General features: G+C 45.3%; 3 protein-coding genes and 1 long non-coding RNA gene across 4 annotated transcripts in view; 3 read left to right on the top strand and 1 right to left on the bottom strand.

Annotated features, from left to right (window-relative positions):
• Nucleotides 1-6: 6 nt before the first annotated feature.
• LOC134022382 (uncharacterized) lies at nucleotides 7-1908 on the top strand. Its single transcript, XR_009930640.1, has 2 exons — nucleotides 7-389; nucleotides 525-1908. It is a non-coding gene; the product is annotated as an uncharacterized LOC134022382 (long non-coding RNA).
• A 10961-nt stretch (nucleotides 1909-12869) lies between these two features.
• On the top strand, nucleotides 12870-14731 carry prop1 (PROP paired-like homeobox 1). The gene is made up of 3 exons (XM_062463870.1): nucleotides 12870-12977; nucleotides 13669-13898; nucleotides 14088-14731. The coding sequence occupies exons 1-3, from the start codon at nucleotides 12884-12886 to the stop codon at nucleotides 14475-14477; spliced, it is 714 nt and encodes a 237-aa protein (XP_062319854.1). The 5' UTR covers nucleotides 12870-12883; the 3' UTR covers nucleotides 14478-14731.
• Nucleotides 14727-17027, bottom strand: mcfd2 (multiple coagulation factor deficiency 2, ER cargo receptor complex subunit). The gene is made up of 4 exons (XM_062463871.1): nucleotides 17005-17027; nucleotides 16369-16553; nucleotides 15929-16088; nucleotides 14727-15763 (listed from the first exon to the last, which is right to left on the bottom strand). The coding sequence occupies exons 2-4, from the start codon at nucleotides 16536-16538 to the stop codon at nucleotides 15632-15634; spliced, it is 462 nt and encodes a 153-aa protein (XP_062319855.1). The 5' UTR covers nucleotides 16539-16553; nucleotides 17005-17027; the 3' UTR covers nucleotides 14727-15631.
• Nucleotides 16918-20370, top strand: part of ttc7a (tetratricopeptide repeat domain 7A) — a 26498-nt gene continuing 23045 nt past the window's right edge. Inside the window, 3 exon segments of the mRNA XM_062463874.1 lie at nucleotides 16918-17322; nucleotides 18759-18942; nucleotides 20158-20321. Coding sequence (XP_062319858.1) covers nucleotides 17266-17322; nucleotides 18759-18942; nucleotides 20158-20321 — 405 coding nt within the window. The 5' untranslated portion in view covers nucleotides 16918-17265.

The following is a 20370-nucleotide window of genomic DNA, read 5'->3' as shown; positions in this document are numbered from 1 at the left end:
GGATAGGTGGAGTGGAGAGTGGAGTGTTTGTGCCCCCCCCCCCCCCCCCCCCCGCCTCCACACCCATGCTCTAGGGGCTAAAGTTAAAGTTAGCAGTACAGAGAGGGCCTGCCCCAGTCACACACAATGTCCCATTGAGTAGCCCAGCTTCCTGCTGTGGAAACTGGGTGCAGAGAGGGGGGGGGGGGAGGGGGGGGGTGGGATCATGTGTAGGGGAGATGTTAAAGTAATTGGCACTTTAATTGTGTGTATTGGTGCAAGATTCAGTTGGTGTGTGTGTTTGGAGACTGGTGGTCCTGGAGTATCTCCTCTGGTTTTCCAGGCAAAAGTGATGTTGGAGGCCCAACAAACGAACCCCAGCAGATCTCTGCTGCGCTGCAGACTCCCAGGTAAATGTTGTGTGAGTGCGTGTGTGGACAGAGGCCCACAAAGGGGTCCTTTTTGGAGGGGGGATGTGGAGTCACCTGTGAGGGGTGTCCAGTGGCGACCCCTATGAACAAAGCCTCTTGTCCCTCTATTCTCAGGCAGGCCGATGGGGAGGCTTGTTCCAGGATCTTCTCTCTTCAGTTTTCCCCATGGGAAATATCTGTGACAGTTACAGTAGCACTTATGCCATATAACCTGTAGAGTAAATACTGTACCCATTGTATGAAGAAGAGTCTGGAGAAAGAGTTTTTTATTTTATTTTTTTGTGGCGCATTGACCGTTTCGAGAGAAAAAAAACACATGCATAAACACATACACCCCCTGTCACTTGGTCCCTTACACTAACCCCACATTAGACACTCACCTGCCCAACACCAGGGACGTCTAAATAAGGACCACGTATTTTCCAGCACCACCCCTCTGTGACTCCCACAAAGGGAAACAAAGAAAGGTGTTTACATGTATATTCTGATCTATGTTGAAGAAAGAAAAGAAAAAAAGGAAAAAAAAGAAACGATTTTGAACTATATCAGTGGTAGAACACACTATTAGCTGCACTGTGAACGCCTTGTTGGATGAGGGGACCCCTTGGGTGCTGAGACAGGCTTAGCTGATAAACCAGACTGATTTGCTGCACTCACATTTCATTTCATTTAAGGTGAATCAGATTGTGATCTGGTGAGGTACAGGCAGGTCACGCCAGCAGCTCTCCTAGTCCACCCTAGCACGACCCCCTGCAACGTCTACATGTTCCTGTGTAGGGTCACGCTTTTGCCTCTTATGAGGAATTAGGAAATATTTTTTGGTTTTCTCCTAAAGAGTTTTATTCTCATCTTTCCCATATTTTGTTCGGAAAGCTGAGTTGATGCTATATGCAAAAAGAAAAGATGTATGCCTAAAAAATAAATATAATTTTTCATTATTCTCCCTAATATGCAATGGAGTGTACTGTAACAATGGTTGCAATCCCTGTCACTTTAATGCTGTATGTGCACATTGGTTGCTGTGTGAATGTGTGTGCTGTGGATACAGGACTTGACAATGATGGGGACTAATGGTTGTCATTATACAGCACCGTTGTGTTCCCAGACTGCCTTATTCGTTCTGACCAATCACAAGAGCTCCTCAAATCCGGGGCTGCAGCCACTGCCATGGGCTAACCAAACTCTCGTCAGACGAATATCGCTGTTCCAATTATTATTATTTTTCTTCTTATCTCCCCCTTTTTTTTTTTTTTTTTTTTTTTACTGCTGTCAAAAAGGATTCGAAAAGTTGTACAACGACGTAACCATGTTCACATTTCAGTGTCTTTGTTCTTCTGTGTATCTGCTTCACCATTCAAAACAGCCGTTTCTTTCCAGTGTAACCTGTTCATTTAAAAGAGACGAATGATGCGACACTTGTAGTTGTCACTCTTGGTGCTTGGCTTATGCTTCATTGTCTTAATATTCCAAATAAAAAAACTGTTAAGTGTAAACCACATTGGGCTGTCCCATTGTCATGTCCAACTAATTGTCCTCTACATAAATATTTGATACAATTTAATGATCTATAGTGTGTTCTGTGGAAATGCAGCTGCCCTGACCATGGAGGGATCTGGTTTAGGGCTGGAAGGTAGGGGTCTGACTGTCAGGCTAAATGGGCAGTCAGGCAGGGATCAGTGGGAGGATTTGAAGCCCTCTCTCCTCTGCCCTGAGCTCTGCATTGCTGAATTCCAGCCACATACCCCAGAGCCCCTACCACCTACCACAGATTCCCACCTAAATACCCCAGAGCCCCCACCCACATACCCCAGAGCCCCCACCCACATACCCCAGAGCCCCCACCCACATACCCCACAGCCCCCACCACCTACCCCAGATTCCCACCCACCTACCCCAGAGCCCCCACCCACATACCCCAGAGCCCCCACCACCTACCCCACAGCCCCCACCACCTACCCCAGAGCCCCCACCCACATACCCCAGAGCCCCCACCCACATACCCCAGAGCCCCCACCACCTACCCCAGATTCCCACCTACATACCCCAAAGCCCAACCACCGACAGTCCCCCAGAGCCCTTCTAGTGGATTTAAATGCACAAGTTACATTGGTAGTTTAGAAACCATGACATAAGTCCTTCAATCAAGATTATAGATTTCTTTGGAAATTGGAATATGTATGTCTCTGTTCTATTTAGCGGCATGGTTAAATATATTCGATGGCTGGACTTCTGTGCTGCCCTCCCCCCGGTGAGGCTGCTGTCCTGGACCAGGAGCTGGCTGGAGATGTAGGCACTGCCAAGCTGCCTGGAACCCGACAGTTTAGTATTTGTTCCTTTGAAATGAAGTATAAATAGCATGTGGGTTATCGGTTTCAAGTTAGCTACCCGAAGCTTATAAATAATTGACGCTCGCCCAGAAAGAGGGAGAGAGAGGGTGAGAAAGCACACTGAGCAGGAAGCATTCTATAGGGCCTGTAGGGTGTGTCTTCGAAGAAAACTTCTGCTGGCTTACATTCAACAGTTGTCCACATCTCAACAACAAGCTCCTGTAACCCTTCAGTATATTCCCTTAACTCTTCAACACAACTCCACTCACATTCAATCACACACTCCCAAACTCCAGCCATACCCCCAGGCATTCTGGGAATTTCTATCAAGTTTTCAAAATGAGCTGGATCAAGGTCATGGTTCTGCAAGTGCAGGACTGAAATGTCTGGGTCTGAGCCACAGCAATGTCAGCTTGTTGAGTTTCATGCAGTCTGAGACACCTCCTTATCTTCAAGACACCGTGGTCCTCAACAGTACACACTGTTATATCTCTCCCCAGCACATTAAGCCTGAATAAGCTGTTATTGTTGGCAGTACCATCAAAGATAAGAACATCTGGGCACATATCAAGATGGAGGTGATTGTTGAACTTGTCTGCCATTTGAAAGTCACAACCAGCTGAGAAAATGTTGGTCATAAAACAAATCAATTTCGCTGGAGCTCGAGGGAACATGGGAAGACGGGCTTGAAATTGTCATTTTAAGTTGCAGATCATGGTTATGTCGGGAGTCCTATGTAACATTGTATCACTACTTTACCTACATTGTACTTCTATCAACTTAATATGCTCTTCCTCTCTATAGAATATGTTGTTGGTCCGAATCTGATCCCAGTACAGCACCAGCCTGTGTATGCTTTCATTTCCTTCCCTCTGGACTCCCTCACCTAAGCTCATAGCCCACTCTTTCCCCCGCACACAGTGTTAGGCCCAGGTTCCAACTCAGACACACACCATATGGTTGCTTGCATGTAATCTGCACGCAACTCGAGTTGGAAAAAGGGAGGTGGGGATAGAGAGAGAGAGGCTATTCTGCTGTCACTTCTCAAGCATTGGACCGTCGCCAAGTCTGTGGCGGCAAAGTTAGCGGTGACCTCTCGCTCACCTCACGCAGACACACACACACACACACACATAGGCTCCCATCCATACTTCATACCAGAAATATATCCCCTTGACAGTATTTTACACCCGCTCCAGAAATCACCTCCCAGTGGCTGCAAGAGGGGGCTGGGCTTAAGCAGGAGGCCCTCTGGGCCACAGCCAGGGAGCCCCAACCCAAGAGCAACACACCAAGTGTACAGTCATCGCGAGAACAGGGAAGAGGACAGGGGACTGCAAGGATAAACATCCAAAACAAAATTTTCCTCTGTTTTACTTGGTGTGTCTACGGAGGATCAACCTTTCCACTTTATTTGACTTTCTCTCTCTTTCTCAGCATGACTGTAATATTGAGGAGAGCTACTGTCATAGCTTAGCCCACTGACCTCCCTACTCTGACATCTTCAACCCCCAGAGAGAAACGAGGTTCCCACCTGTGTACCATCTGGCAATCAATTCCCAATTCTCCCACAGCCCCTTCACCCTGTCCCTCCTTCCACATACCCCACTATGGCTGACAGTCAGTCAGAAACCATCGGCTTGCTCCCCTCTCCCTCACCTCTCTAACATCATCTCCTTCATCTTCATCGCCCCACCTCCCTTCCTTTTCTCAAGAGTTGGACCACATGGGAATAGTGAGCATCTGGACTAACCTATTTTCTGCTTTTGGCAGAGAGGCTGGAAAATGTTCCGCGGGCATGTCCTTCCTTTCGTTCCTCTATCTTCCCACCTCCCTCCTTCCCTCTTTCTTTTTGTCTTGGGAGCTCTCACGGTGCAGCCATCTCATTCTCTACAGTGTGCAAACCCGCACCTCCACATTCTGTTCGTAGGGCTTTGAGCGCCTCTCTACAAACCTACTTTGTGCTTGCCCCCCCACCCCCCCAACACCCCTCCCTCTTTATCTCTGTCCCCCTCTTCTCCGAGTGTGCTGTTCCTTGGTTGCCCTTCCTGTAAACCCCGATCCAGAAGCTCTGCTCACTCTCTCCCTCAGGTTCTTCGTCTCTCACAGGCTCTGGAAAATACAAACTCCCAGCGCTGGCATCAGGGTCCTGCTCTATACATGTGTTTATAGACTTCTGACAAATTCCTTCCTCCTCGCTCCCAGTCTTGAGTTGCAGACTTAACATGCCAACATTATATCTAATCCCTCTGTCCTTAGAAAAGCAAGGTCCCTGTGAAGGAGCAGAGCAGGCCTTTAACTAGAGCTACGGGCCCTGTGATGGAGCTGCGAGGGCCCTGTGGTGGAGCTGAGGGCTCTGAGTGGTTGCAACGGTCCCTGTGGTAGAGCTATGGGCTTTGTGGTGGAGCCATAAGGGCTCTTTAGAGGAACTGTGAGGGCCCTTGTGTGGTGCTGTGAAGGTCTAGAAGGATATAGTGTGTGAAGGAGTTGAACATGGAGCAGTGTAACAGTGTTGGATCGGATGGACCCTGTAGTGAAGCAGTAGACTCAACATATTAGTGCTTTTCATGTATAAAATAGTATTACCATCTTCGAATGGCATTTTCAGTCAGGGATACGATCTAAAAGACAGTATTAAGACGGAGACCAGGCCGCTTATGCTTTCCTTCCTCGGCTCTGTTTCCCAGCAGCCAGGATGAATCAGAGGGAGAGAGAGAGAGACCGCAGTGAGTGGCCCAGAGCCTGCCCTTCTCATCCTCTGTTCTAGCTCTCAGCGCAGCCCCAGGGGGCCTCGGTGACTCACAGAGCTGTCAGCAACACGCCCGCCACCATCTCCACACTTCTCACGGAGGTTAACGCGGCTATTCTCTCTAATGTGTCGGAGTGGAAATCTGTAACACTTTGTTTTTTGGTCCCCAAAAAGGGAAGACATTCTTAGGCTTTGCTGTGAAGAAAGAATCTAGCAGATTCCGTGTTAGTCATCTCGGACTACTTTCTCAGTCCCAGGCCAGATGAACGATGAGACACATTCTTCACTTCTCTTTGTTCAAAGTCTAGAAAGGGATACGTTAAACCACACAATAGACAGAATTCAATCGCAATGAGTGCATTGTTGTCATTATCATGTGGGGGTGACTGTACTTTTTAATGCTGTGGAACGGAATCCTTCTTCAGAAGGGGATATAAATGTAAGCTATAACGTTCGTTGTTCAGAACGGCGTTACTGTCAAAGCCAAGTGCAGACACTGTGTGTCAGGCTGCTTGTGGGCTGAACTGAAGGAACAGGCACTGAACCTCCAACAGGAAATGACAGAACTCAGCGGCGAGGCTAAAAATAATGCCGTTGTTGAGGGAGAATCAGTGTTGGACTGGGGAACCTGTGAAGTACAGCAAATATTATTTCAATTAAACCACATGCCTACTACACCACCATCTTTCAGGGAAAATCCAAGGAGACACAAGGAAACCTTAGGAAAAAGGGGGAGAAAAGTTAAAAACAGATCGAAAAAGATGGATCTCTCACAAAGACAACCAAACCAAGTAGGGAAGTAAAGAAAGAAATCCCATTAGCCAAGCCATCACTGACCACGTAAAGACAGCCTGCCTGCATGCGTGCGTGCTTTCCCAGCATCCTTCGTGTCCGACATGCGTGTGTGTGTGTGTTATTGTGACTGGTTTGTTTTGCTTTTCCTCAGTGGTCTAGTAAGCTTTCCTCTTTGACTCTGGTACTGTTGAGAAGAGGAGGGGAAAAACGGCTTCCAGAACTGTACTGCTGGCACCAAACTGACACCGCTACCCCCTTCCCCCCAACACTCGCTGCTACTCCTCCTTCGCCCCCCCCACCCCCCCACCCCCTTCCCCCCTGGCAAGCCAACTCACCCTGGCACTCCGCAGTGCCGAGCTAAGAATGGAGCACTCCTTCGGCTCACGCAATGTGGTGTGCTGAAATTTCCTGCAGTAAAACCTGATTGGGAAGATACCCATTAAAAAGTGTGAGGAAAGAGCTGCAAGCGTGCCAGTTGAACTGCACAGAGGAGGAGGAGGAGGAGAGGGGTGGGTGAGGAAGAAGGGGGATTAGGGAAAATGAGAGAATGAGAGAACGTAGAAAGGAAATGGAGGGATACCATCATTGGTTACCTTGGTACCACTGCAAAAAACCCTCAAAAAACATCAAATTCTGAGTTCCCACTTGGACTATTTCTTCTCTCTCTCTGTCTCTCTCTCTGTCTCTCTCTCTCTCTCTCTCTCTCTCTCTCTCTCTGTCTCTCTTACCCTTTCTCTCATTTTCAAATCCTGTTTTCATTTAACATATGGCAAGCTCCCTCTCGTTGAGTTTCCCAAACCAAAAGCTATTTCCTGATTCACTCCCTCTCTCATATAATTATTCCACTGGACTGTGTTTTTTTCTTTAAGGCTGCCTTTCCAGCACTGCCTGTCCTCCGCTGGGGTGACATTATGGCCTCTGTGGGACACAAGTCCTCAGGGGCCAGGCTCTGGCCCTGCAGCTTGGGGGGTTCACCTGGGAGTCAGGGAAGGAAGAAACACACACAATCAAGCCAGCTCTGAGAGAACAGTACTTTATTTCTCTGATTATTTTGTGTGTTTCACAGTATGTGAGTGTGTGTGCACATGTGTGCATGCTTCTATCTATACTGCATGTGTGTCTTTACTGTATGTGTTGGGGAGTTAAGTGGGGGCTGGGTTTAAGGGGTTCTGCTAGACATGGAACACTTGTCTGAGCTCAAGTGGGTCACATGGCTAATATGTTAAGGGTCCTGGTTACAGGCTATTGCATTCATTCTATAAATGGTCCCATTGTTCCCATTCCCACACAGAAGGGTCTTTTACACCATGACCCGTCTGAGTCATAATATGTTTACAAATCTGCAGTCAAACCCTGAATACAGTATATCCAATTATCAGAGGTATTAACCAGACATTTATACAATGTGTTTTTCAAACATGTCCAACCTATTTCCATGTTGTGTCTGTGTTACTAAGCTTTGTTGACACGCTGTCCCCCCCCCCCCCCCCCCCCGGCTGTGTGTTTCTGTACCCGTACCCAGCTGCAAGGGTGTGGTGATGCTGGGCATTGGCATGATGGGAAATGTCTACAAACTTTGGGAAGTCTTGCTCATGAGCTGACTTGCTGACCTGAGACCACAGTGGGAGAGGTTTTCTCCAGTCGGCTCCACGTTTGCTCAAACACACAGACACACACACTCGCATACTATAGACACTGGTGAGGCACAATAAAGATAGATTTAGGATGTGACCCTTCTACAAGTAGGACATGTAGAATCAAGATCTGATGATGTACATACCTATATAAAGTACACATTTATACAGTGGTCTAATTGTGTATGCACAAACAGAACTTTGCTAGTGTTTCAGATTGCGACCATCATGATAATGATCGCTAAGCATCATGTACACAGCTTGATTCTCACATTTCTCCAGATTGTATGCATCCCCTCGTAATGGATACAACCTGACATTCACTGGCTCCAGGGGAAAATACACTATTCAATCATCCTTTCTCACCATCTGTGAATGAATGATTTTGGTCATGGCAGATGCACAACACATTCTCCCTAACTTGAATGATCAAAAACAGTGTTGTGATATTTTACAGTTGAGTTCACCTCAATTTGTGTGTGCGTAAGGGTGTATATCTGCTACACGTATGGTGCTGTTAGAATATGAGAAAATGTTAAATGTTACTTGAAAATGTTACTGTGGATGCCTTATGTTTGTATGTCTGCTGTATTTATGTGTGTGTGTGTGTGTGTGTGCTGTGTATTTGTATTTGTATGTTTTTGTGTGTGTGTGAGATTGAAGTGGCAACAGGCCCGCTCAGGGTAACATGGCTGAGTAATGGCCTATTTTATAGGTGTCCATACGTCAGCTATTACATGGAAGATATACAGCCAATTCTTATGAAGTGACCAGTTAAACCCAACACACTCATGCCAAGGACTTGACAATACATGACAGACATGTTGGGACATTGCTCCTGTCATTATATAATGTATAGTCTATTTGATTCGTTGGATTTATGATGCACCATTTTCTCGGAAGAGAATGACACCGATAACCTTTTTTCAATGATCTGTTCTACTCCGATTATTACAACAACAAAAAAGAAGTCCTTTCTTGATTGCAGCGTTCCTGATGACCTTCACTCTGGGGTGGGTGTAATTAAAGAAGTCATACAATAGGAGTCAACATGCTCTGATGTGTGGAAGAGTGCACAGTGCATACATCGACTGCTTCTGTGTGTGAGAGTGTGTTGAGGATCATATCTTGTACACGATGTGATTGTACTTGCGTGCAATGTCAGCCAAGGTGTCCATGTATGTGAGGGAGAGGAGGCCGACATACGCGTTACAGATAAAGGAGTCAACAGAACAAGAAATGTTGTGTCATGTTGTGTGACCCCTTGATTCCTTCCTGAGGAACGAGGGGTCTCATCAGAAAGGCCAGAGGCAACCGCATGGGGGTGGGACTGCTCGAGATACTTGGCGGCCATGACATGACTGAACGTAGCACGTAGAAACGGCACTGGCAGCACGCTACACAGTTCTCTTGGAACAGGTGCTGTAACCATGGCGACCGGCGCCAAGGTGTTGATACACGTCCCACCTCCGAAAACTGTTAAAAGAAAGAAAAAAAAAGTACTTTGAAACCCGTGGGCGTCATTTTCGCTGCAGAAAGTGAGACTTCCTTCCCTTCGCACAACACAAATAAAAATGTAGGTACGAATGAAGACGGAAAAATGTGAGGGGGGGAGAGAAAGCGAGAGCGGGAGAGGAGGAAACGGAGGAGGGGGAGACGCAGAGAAACGGAGAGCGACTGAATGTGGCGTGTGGCGTCCCGTTTGCACTGGGGTTTCGATGTTCAGCTGTTGGCAGGACAGGGCTGGAGGATTTGCAGAGCTGTTGTCTGGATGCCTCCCCTGTCCAGACTCCCCTGGTGGTGTCCTCTTTCCCACCCCCGGCTTGCTGAACCGCCTCCCCTGACCACCTGTGGTCCTTCCAGTCACTCCTCAACAACACCCTGATACCCCACCCCTCCCTGCACTCAACTGTAGAGGCAGACAGACGGGATGGGCACCTGGTACCTCTCTCTCTCCCTGTCTCTCTCTCTCTCCCTCCCTCCTGCTCTCATGAACTCTGTCCGTGTGCTTGATTCCTCAAGGCTACAAGGAGTCGTCACAACCCTGGCAGGCCCCGTTATGATCCTGTACCAGCATTGGTGTCAGTTGCACCGGCCCATGTGTATCACAGCACCATAGAATAGTTGACATGGCTCCTTATCAACACCTCTTCATCCACACTTACTTATTCTTACTAACTAGTTCATCTCTGCTGGTAAAGCATATCTTCATTGGGTCCCAAAACGAGCCCCCGGAACCAAATATATCTTTATACCATAAACTAAGTGACACAGACACCAGGTTACAGAATGATAACGTAGACACCTCTAGACATGCCCAGTGGTGACCGGAGGATTCATGGCCTAGTTTCATCGAGGATGAACCTGAATGCCCATTTGGCCATCCTGAACGCGGTTTCATCCAACTTGTGCATCCACTCAATACAGTAGGCGGCAGAGGGGAAGGAGAAGTTGTGTGACCGTTGGATGTGTCTTACTTACTTACTGTAAGTCGCTCTGGATAAAAGCGTCTGCTAAAATGACTAAATGTAAATGTGTCGGACCGTTGGATACGTTGCGAGGACACGAACAGTGCATGAGAATGTGATCGTGACCCATGTAGACCTATGGTGTCAAACCCTCTCCTCTCATCCTTTCAGCTTTCCTCTTTTTCCTCTCTCTTGTTTTCATTCTTCATCTCTGCCTCACACACACACACGCCGGCCAGCAGGCAGGAGAGGAGGAGGAGAAAAGGAGGAGAGAGGGGAGTTGGGTTACATTCCTTCCATCGGAGCTGCGCGTCTGCCAGGCAGGTCACTCCCAGTTCAGTCCCCAGAAACTGGGAGGGAAGAATGTCCTCTGTGTGTCCATACTGGACAAGACCACAACCACAGAGCAGTATGTGAATGTATCCACATGCATGTGTGTTTTCTGTCATGTGTGTGTGTACACATGCGCCCATGTGTGTGAGTGTGTGCGTTTGTTTTGAAAAGGACTAAAACCAAGCCTACTACATCTACTCTGGAAAACCAAATATAGCTACTAACCTAGCTCCAATCCATTCCCCCTCTATTCCCCATTAGGGGCAGTTGAAGACAGATTTAGCTTGTCTCCTCTGCTGGGGAAGGGCACATAACCTACCTGGCTCAGGTTAAGGCCTCACTCTCAGAAGAAGAACCTGCCTACAGAGATGCTGCACATCATTTCACAAGACTGACTGACCGACAGAACAACTGACCAACCTACTTACCGACAAACTGACTGGAGGATTTCTGCTTAAGTCAGTGCTAGTTCTTACTGGGAGCTGGGATCTGGAGAGATGAATGGGAGATATGTAGAGGAAGTGACATGCGCTCAAGCCCAGTGAGTCATCTACAGGACAGATAGATAGCTTCTGGCCTTCACAAACTAACTATGTGTCATGAGGAATCAAATTAGTGCTCTTTACGTAGGGAGCTTGCATTTGAACAAGGGAAGGGATTTTTCCAGACATCCACAATAAGCAAATTCAATCTAAAGTGTAATTATTTGGCAATTTAATATGAACATCTGTGAGACAGCTAACCTCAATCACTGAGTTGTGTGCAATTGAGTAAGTGATTTGATGTTTTGCAATCTTTGGGTCATGAAATGAAGTGTTTCTAGATGAAGAGCTGTATATTCTGTATGGTTCAGTTGTAGAGTATAGAAGAGCAGTGTGCTAAAGGATCGTAGAAGAGTCTAGAAGACCTGTACATACTATAGTATTGTAGAAGAATTTGGAAGAGCTGTACGTACTACCGTATGAGGAAGAGTTTAAAATACCTGTATGTACCACTGTGTTGTAGAAGAGTATAGCTCTCCCTACTGCTTCTGTTTGATCTTTTGATTTACTGTCTCTGGGCAGGCACTTGTCAGCCAGATCAAATGTCCTATGACAGCACTATTACAAGTACAAATCAGGGAGGGGGATTACTTGGAACCTCATTCTCTTGAATACACACGCACACACACACACACACAAGCATGCACACACACGCGCGCGCACACACACACACACACTGATGACACATGTTCTTTTCACTTATTATAACCCATTAACATTTACATATTAACATATATCAGACTAACATGCTATACATCTACTCATAAGATGGCATTACATTGCCAGTACAATGGTTAAACAAATAGTTTGACTCCAGTGATGACTCAGATAGCCCAGTGTCCACTAGTGTGACAAGGAAGGCCATTCTTCGGAACTAGCCCAGGCTCAGTTTAGCAACATGGGAATGGCAGCCAACACTAAGATACTGGCTACACTCCCATGACACCAAAAGAGTTCAAGTGAATACATTGAAAAAAGGGAGCATGGTCAATTGAGTGAACATGTTCAGAGAGATGAGCTGACACAGCAGTGGAAGGAAGCGCAGGTTACTCGTGTCAAGTTATGTGCTGTGAGTGTGCTCAACCCTTAATTATCCACCTACATGCTTTTTACAAGGGCACAAGAGGACATGATGGTTTGACTTCTGGTGATGCCAGACAACTGGGTTCAACTCTTTCACAGCCTGGGGATTCTGTCGCCACCTGGTGGGAGAATGTATAACAGTACATGCACTTGCAAGTGCCTTTTTTGTCATGAAAGCATGTACAATAAAATGCAAAAGTAATAAGTACATCAAGGAACACTGCTATCACTGAAACTATTGTCAGAGCTCAGCCCTGGGGCCAGACAGACAGGCAGACAGATGGAGGAAGACAGACAGAGAGAGAGAGAGACAGACAGACAGACAGACAGACAGACAGATGGAGGAAGACAGACAGAGAGACAGAGACAGACAGACAGACAGACAGACAGAGAAACAAACAGACAGACAGACACGTAGGTGTAAAGCAGGTAGGTGGGTGGGCGTGTGGGAATAGGAAGGTGATGTCATGGTGTTGTCTCCCTGAGGACAAAGTGCTGCTGTCTGTCACATCCCAGAGCAGAAGAGACCAGAGCACAGAGACATGGCCCAGGGAAAGCTATCAGTGGACCCCGAGAACAGCCTGCACACCTGTGCTGAGATGTACTCTGACATAGCCACAGTCAGCTCCAGTGTAGGTGAGTCAAACTGTTTCTTTTTTTACAAGAACTTACTTTTTGCAAATTAATCACTTACTGTACCGTTATGTGCTGTATTAATCGAAACAGGTTAACCTGCAAATAGCATTTTTCTTTATATAGCTATAGGTTTTTACAATGGGAGATTAAAATGAACTAAATTGATTAATGCCACATGAGCATTGTAATAAAATATTTTAAAATGGTTAGGTTTTACTGAAAACTGTTTAAAAATACCATTCTGGTACTAAGTCATAGTTTTCAGTGATCTCCTCCAATGGGTCTCCCATAGTACCACAGTAACGTAAACAATGCTTGTCAGTATGGTCAACCAATTTTTTTAATTAGTCACTTTGTTAGTTATTGCTGACCTAAGCTTGGTCTGATCCCTAAGTCTCTGGTATCTCTGTCACACGAGGTTGAATTTGGACAGCAAAGCCTCCTTGCTATTAGGTTGCTCCATGTTGGTGGGAACCACAAACTCATTATAATCCCTCTTTCTGAAGGGACAGTCATCAGTGAAATTTGCTCTTACAAATGTAAGCCATTTCTTATGTGACGGCTATCTGGGGAAATACAAGTAGGCTTGGAGGACCTGTAGACAGAAAAGTCCAGTCAGGAAACAACCCCCTTTTTAATCCCATTCAGTGAATGCCAGGAGCCTTTCAAATTCAGTTCTTTCTCTTCTTAGACATTGGAGAGCCAGCCAGGAAAGGCTTGTGTGACCGGGTGCAGGTGGTGGGTCTGAGTAGGCGTGGTGGCAGGGTCCACCCGCCCCTGGCCCGCAGACGCCATCGCACCACCTTCAGTCACAAACAACTGGAGCAGCTGGAGCAGGCGTTTAGCCAGAACCACTACCCAGACATCTACTGTCGGGAAGAGCTGGCGCGCCTCACCAAACTCAATGAGGCACGTGTACAGGTGAGTAAAGACCTATTTTTATGGCCACATAGGTCTTATATTGTAGAATCAGCCAGTGTACAGTATGGCATTTACTTATGGAATTATAGATATACAAATATCTATAAATAGATCAATACATGATATACAAAAAGGAAAACTGCATTATTGTTAAGTTTTAGTAAATGACATATCTGTCTTGCTTAACAGGTGTGGTTCCAAAACCGCCGTGCCAAACAGCGCAAACACGAGCGGGCATCCCAGAAGCTCCTGCCAATGGGCATGATGCCAGGGCACGGGGCACTGCTGGGGGGGATGTGTGTGCAGTCCACAGGGGTTGGTCGGCAGTACTACCCCCACTCTCTGGCGCACATCCCCCGCTTTGCCTCCATGCTGCCCCCTGGTGGTTTCTCCCACCACCCGGGTGCTGCCAACCAGTGTCCCTGCCCCACAGTCCCACCTCAGCCGGCTCCCCCCCGCCAGCACGACGAGTGGTACAACTCCTTGAGGACCATCGGAGCCCCGCCCACCAACCTTGCCACGCCTGTGTTCTCCTTGGCTGCCATGCCTGCTCTAGACCCTGCCTCTCACTGGAGCTAGAGACACTCTACTGACATCTGACTGTAGACAGATGGTTTGATGACGCAAGACATACAGTTGGTAACTGGACTCTAGATTAGATTATTTCTTTGAGCTGATTGCAGTTGTGCAGTGATAGGAGGAGCATGGACAGTGAGGAAATTGTATCTTGTTCCCACCTCTGTACCTCCTTTCTAACAGGTAGCTTTCTATGTCTATATATGTCCTCGTTTTTTTACATGTAAAAATGTTTAAGTAGAACCCAGAGTGGACTGTCAAATATGCATTTATTATATACAGAGACAACCAAGTTGGATCATTAACACACTTGCAATACAATAACCTGATTGATCAATTACCCAAGCAAGCAACACTGCATGAAAATAGAACTCTTGTAACAAATAACTTATCAGATAACATTTGAACTTTGTCTGGGCTTGAACAGACATGTATCTCAACCGCAAGAGAAGAGTGTACATGGTGTTACCACTTCAACAAACAGCTCAAATGAATCTCTCCAGAGCAGAACCCTGTACTCTACAGTATGTGTATATTTTTGTAAAAGGAAATAAACTTGAGTATGCTGCTAACTATCCAGTGGTCTTACTGTGCTGCGAGTCAAGTTTTACTCCAGTGCTGAAGAAATAAAGCACAACATGGCTCACTTGTTTACAAGGAGAGTCTGTACCAACAGATTCATCTCAAGTTTTAGTCTTCTTGTGAGCATACTGAAGTTGTGCATTCAGGTTACTGAAAAGTATGTAAATGTACATATACTTGTTTTCTTGCCCAAATACAGAATTCTCTATTGGGTCAAGAGGCAAATCTTTCTAATACATTGTTAGCCTAACATCTGCTACTTTAGCCTGTTGTACATATAGGCTACGCAGGTTGTAATAAACTTCCTCTCGGTCAATACTAAAGGTCACTTCAAAGTTAAAGATTGACCTCCATTAATGCAATTGGATTCATCTTTTGGTCCATTATATTAAAGGCAGAGGTGCTACTGATTAAACCACTTGGCGGAGTACTAATTGTCCATTTGTCCACTGCTGGCATGACGGATCAAACATTGCACCACTGGTTAGTTGAGTGTCTGAAGTGTCAGTAAGGGGCATGTGGTTGAGTGAGGTGTGTTCTCAGCTGTAACCCAGAGAATACAAACAGTGTTTCCTTTACTCTAGCGACTTCGCAAACTCTGCATAGTCTATGTAGCCGTCATCGTTTTTATCATCATCCCTGAGAACATCATCAATAAGGCTTATGAGGTCTTCTTCTTTCATTGGTTGGCTGTCCTCTCCTCTCTCCTGTAGAATGGGGTTAAAAGCAAACACGAGGGTGTGTATGGGTTAGTGTACATTTTATGATTACAAAATTGTGTATCGATCATTTAAAAAAGACAATGCTTGCATTTATCAAGCATACAAGTTCAACACACACACACACGCGCACACGCGTACACACACGCACACCTCTTTGTGAACGTGTGTGATGGCTGTGGCCAGCTCCAAGCCATCCAACAGGTTGTTTCCATCGTAGTCGTGCATCTTAAAGTAGTGCAGCTGGAGCTCCTGGGGGGACATGTCGTTTTCTGGCTTGTCTATCACTCCCTCCAGATGCTCCATGATGTGACTGAGACACAGGAGACAGGAGCAAGGTGTCAGTGCTTGCGTTGCCTGCCTTGTAAACGATTTTGTGTTATGGGTAGGTCAAGCTATGCAACTAAATTTACTGTCACCGAACGGATTGTCCTTGTATACGTCAAAGTAAACAGAACTAAAGTTTTCAATTTTTCTTTGGTGGGTACAACATACTGCAAACAAAGTGATCAAAGATCACTGCTCCATGCAAATATGCTCAACGGGACTATCAGTCTTTATCAGAGGAGAGCATTCAACTTTGGAGTACTCACTCTTTGTCCTGCACCATGTTTTTGTCCAGGCCATGGTGGGCATGGTGACCCTCTGTGGTCTCTGGTTGCTGTTGCTGCTCGTCAGAATGGACGTATAGCAGACAGCTGGAGACCAGGAGCAGACAGGACCAGGAAACTCTCCATCTGACTCTCATTCTTATCGACACCATTGTTTTATACTGAAGCTGGACAGACCAGCAGGTGACAAGCAGACACACAGACGAAACGTTCATCGTACACAATTTAAATATATTTAAGTAAAAATGCTTGTTGTGTTTGAAATCCCAAATTTCAAATGTTGCCTGACCAATATTGTTCTTGTATATTGAAAAAGCTGTGACAATTTATTGCTGCTCAATTATACGTCGCAGTACTAAGATTGACAATGCTTGGAATAATTTCTAATAATTTTGATATCGTAACTGACAGGCTTCAAGATGTAGAAAACATCCGTTAGCTAGCTAGAGCTACAAAGCTAGAGATTGTTACAGATGATTAGCTGTGGTTGCATTAACATTCTAACCAAGCAGAGGCTTTCTTTTCTAGATAATCGTCACTTTGTAACCATGATTATAATTACATGATCATAATAGTGGAATTCTTTATGTTTTTTAAACGTTAACATAACAGACTCACCTTTCTACAGTCGTTGTCTTACTGTTCCTACTACGTACTGTCTGAGTATTTTTGGACAGAGCTGCTTCCCGTAATCACCTTTCAACTCATGGACACGACATCTTATTTCTGATTGGATGTCTACAGAAACCGTCAGAGTTTTTTACCAGCCAATCTGTGCACTCCATTAATCCACTCACAAAACATATTCCACCTTGACGCTGACAGTCTCGCATTGATGTCATTGCAGTTGAATATTTTCTTTTTCTTTGTAACAAGCTAATGTCAGGCTTTCATAGAGAAAATGAAGCCGCCAAAACTCTTTTCCGAAGACTTGAGGTTCTTTTATCATTAATCGGAATAGCGGTACTGTGTGTAGAACCATGTCGTACAGTGGTAGCTGTTTGTAGTTGTCTACCCTGACTACAATGAGATTAGTTATATAGCTACAATTGTAACAAGCTGGCATCAAATAATTAACTAGTCCACACCTGGATACATTGTACCTTATTGTTATCTAGTTTCTTAATAAGCTGGACTGGAGTGAAAACTTGAGCTCTTGGAAGACTCTCAATGTGTTGTGCTTTACTACTATGTCAAGGTAGTTTTTGCCTCGAAACTGTAAAGACAAATGCTCATGCTTGTTGACAAAGTAATTGTAGTTGTCATATTCATGTCATTTTCTTCACATTGTTCTTTGACTCGTACAGTATTTTGCCCTGTTACGGTTTCGTTTAAATTAAGAACCGCTTTGCTTGTCTTGCGCTGCTTATTATACTCTGCCCCTTTCCTAAGCAAAGAGTGCGCTCAGGTTTATTATCTCCGATTTGTATTTCAGGTTGAGAAAATATTTGACATTGTTACAAGTGAATGATATATTGTTACTTTGTAACTGAGTCAAGTTGACTGGTATAAAACGACAAATGCATGACCCAGTTTCTTCCTGCAGGTGCAAACCTCATAAGCCAAGGCTAAACCTATTTTAATCAGTGCCCGTTGGCAAGCAACTTCTATTGGAAATTGGGCAGTTATAACCTAAAGATTTAAAATAAAACATTGTGTAAATTCCAAATATTCGACTTTGCTGTTTTATGCGTAGGTCATACATTTAATTCGTATTCACTCTTGTATTAGAGCTTATCCCTGTAATTGATCCAGTTAAGCAATTAAAAGGGTTAATGAGAAAGATTGAGGACATCGGCGACTAACTAGTACTAAGCCAAATATTCTCTTCCCTGTAGATTCAATTCTATTCAAAGCGATTTCTGTCACCATGCCATACTTGAAATATTTCCATAAAATATTGACAGTAGACCATCATATACCGATGGGTATGGTCTAGGCTTAAACAGATTAAGTGTTGTTTCAAATTATTGTAAATATTATAATGTCATTACATTCTTTTGTTTATATTTCATGTAGGCCTACCCGACTGTTTTTGTCTGACACGTTTTTTTTATGAAAATGGTTTTGTTGGGCCAGCGATAGCCGGTAGTACTACGATGAATTACACGATTTGAATCAGTGATGAATTAGATGCGTAATGACAAGATCACTGCTATTCAAATTAGACATGAGTTAAAATCTCACTACACTGTAGCCCTGTACATTTGATTCTCGTTTTAAATTCCCAAGAAATGTTAAAAAAAAAAAAAATATTACGTTTGAAAATGTCTTCAAGAGTCCAATCGTTTATATTTGATCATAGAATGGGCTGAAGCAGCCGCACATGCTCGTAGATAAGTTCACATAATATTTTCCCCGGTTGTTTGTAGTCCGCAGTTACTCCCATCGTGTCAGGAGAGTACAGTCACCGAGACAGAGCGGGAATGGCATCCAGGGTCTCCTTCTCACAATACCGACTGGAAGCGGAGATTGAGCGCTACCGAGCAGAATGTCAGTGGGACAAGATACCAGCCCTCATAGAGCAACTCCTAGCCGCACGAATTCACGATGACGGTGAGTTGTGTAGAGTGCACCTGTTGAATTTAAGTTGTGCCTAAAGTTTCACTGAATAGACTGCTGTTCCGCATGGACTTTGCACTGTAAACTCAATGACAAGAGCTACTGCAACTGCACTACAACACAGTATTTTCGTTGCGGCGGTTGCCTACAAATTAGACTCCATTCAAGTAAAGATTTGTGTGATACCAAAAATAGAAACTCAATGTTCGTGTTGCACAGGCTTTGTAAACAGAATTCCTGTTGAACTGGACATGTTCACGCACGTGTTAATACTATTGGTTCTCCTACTCTACACACCAACACATTATCAGCACTAGGCTGTGTGTTTACCTTGTCTGTTAAGCGGGTAATGTACTCCCCTCTATCCTACCCTCACCTTGGTACAGTGAAGTTAAACATGAGGCAAGGTGATAATCTCATGACCTTGATGCTTCACTGTTGTTCTGTCAATAATGACTAAATCAGATGTCATATGACCAATGAGGATAGAGTGGTGAACTGTCTTGAATACTGAAAACTAAAATAAATGTGTGTGCGCGTGCGTGCGTGCGTGCATGCCGGTCTTTGTGATGTAGTTAAATCCTAGCTTGCCCAGAGTTGACTCTGCAGGGTGGAGGGACATAGTTGGCCAATAAAAAACAGTGGTTGCAGTGAATGTCAAGGGTGAAAGATTACAAAAGAAACTTTGAAGCTCGAGATTCAAACACAGTGATAGTCTATTTAGCAAAGTTACCGGCTACGCATTTGGCGCTATCCTTCCACCTCCTACTCACTGGTAATCACGGTTGGAGAAATTCCAATAAACATGACGGAGTGTCAGATACGTTAGGACATAAACAAGACGATAAACACTTGTCACAGTCTGTCTCAGGCCTGGTGTCCGAATCACGCCACCACAGACAGGGAAGGAATGAGTACTGAAGCAAACAGGAAGACCCTTAATAGAGAATGTGTACATAAGTGATTTTTATTACCATCCCACGACTTGAAACTTTGCCTGCTCTCCTTGGTTTTCTCTCTGCTTTCAGACTGGTGGGGAATGATGCTATGAGAGACTTTACTGGCACTGTACTCAGCTGACCTCTGACCCTAAGCTCTCTCTCTCTCTATGTGCTCTTTTCCCGTCATCAACCCATGTACTGACCCCCCCTCTATTAGTTTTACTCTTTGTATGTCTACAGCGTCCTAACTCTGTTTGCCTTCCTTCAGATGACTATGGGTCCCTGGTATTGGCTGAGACCCTGCTGGAGGAGTGCTTACTGGATAATATGAGCCTATTACGGAGCTCCACGGCCCTGATGGACAAGTCGCAGCCCAAACTGTGCCGGGCCAAGGGCCACCTCAACTCAGTCTTGAGCAAGGGTCGACTAGGGGTCAGTGTCTAAACCTCTCCCCCGCCTTTTCCTCCCTCTACGCAAACAC

The sequence above is a fragment of the Osmerus eperlanus genome, chromosome 6, assembly GCF_963692335.1.
Source record: "Osmerus eperlanus chromosome 6, fOsmEpe2.1, whole genome shotgun sequence".
NCBI classification, from domain to species: Eukaryota; Metazoa; Chordata; class Actinopteri; order Osmeriformes; family Osmeridae; genus Osmerus; species Osmerus eperlanus.
Note: the sequence above shows the minus strand (reverse complement) of the source record. Positions and strands in the feature narration are given on the sequence as shown.

Excerpts from the sequence above, each read along its gene's own strand:
- prop1 (XM_062463870.1), top strand. The coding sequence starts at position 12,884 with ATGGCCCAGGGAAAGCTATCAGTGGACCCCGAGAACAGCCTGCACACC. Across the intron at positions 12,978-13,668 it reads CACAGTCAGCTCCAGTGTAG|ACATTGGAGAGCCAGCCAGG; the intron begins GTGAGTCAAACT and ends TTCTCTTCTTAG. Across the intron at positions 13,899-14,087 it reads TCAATGAGGCACGTGTACAG|GTGTGGTTCCAAAACCGCCG; the intron begins GTGAGTAAAGAC and ends CTTGCTTAACAG.
- mcfd2 (XM_062463871.1), bottom strand. The coding sequence starts at position 16,538 with ATGGTGTCGATAAGAATGAGAGTCAGATGGAGAGTTTCCTGGTCCTGT. Across the intron at positions 16,089-16,368 it reads AACATGGTGCAGGACAAAGA|TCACATCATGGAGCATCTGG; the intron begins GTGAGTACTCCA and ends CCTGTGTCTCAG. Across the intron at positions 15,764-15,928 it reads TCACACACGTTCACAAAGAG|GAGAGAGGAGAGGACAGCCA; the intron begins GTGTGCGTGTGT and ends CCCATTCTACAG.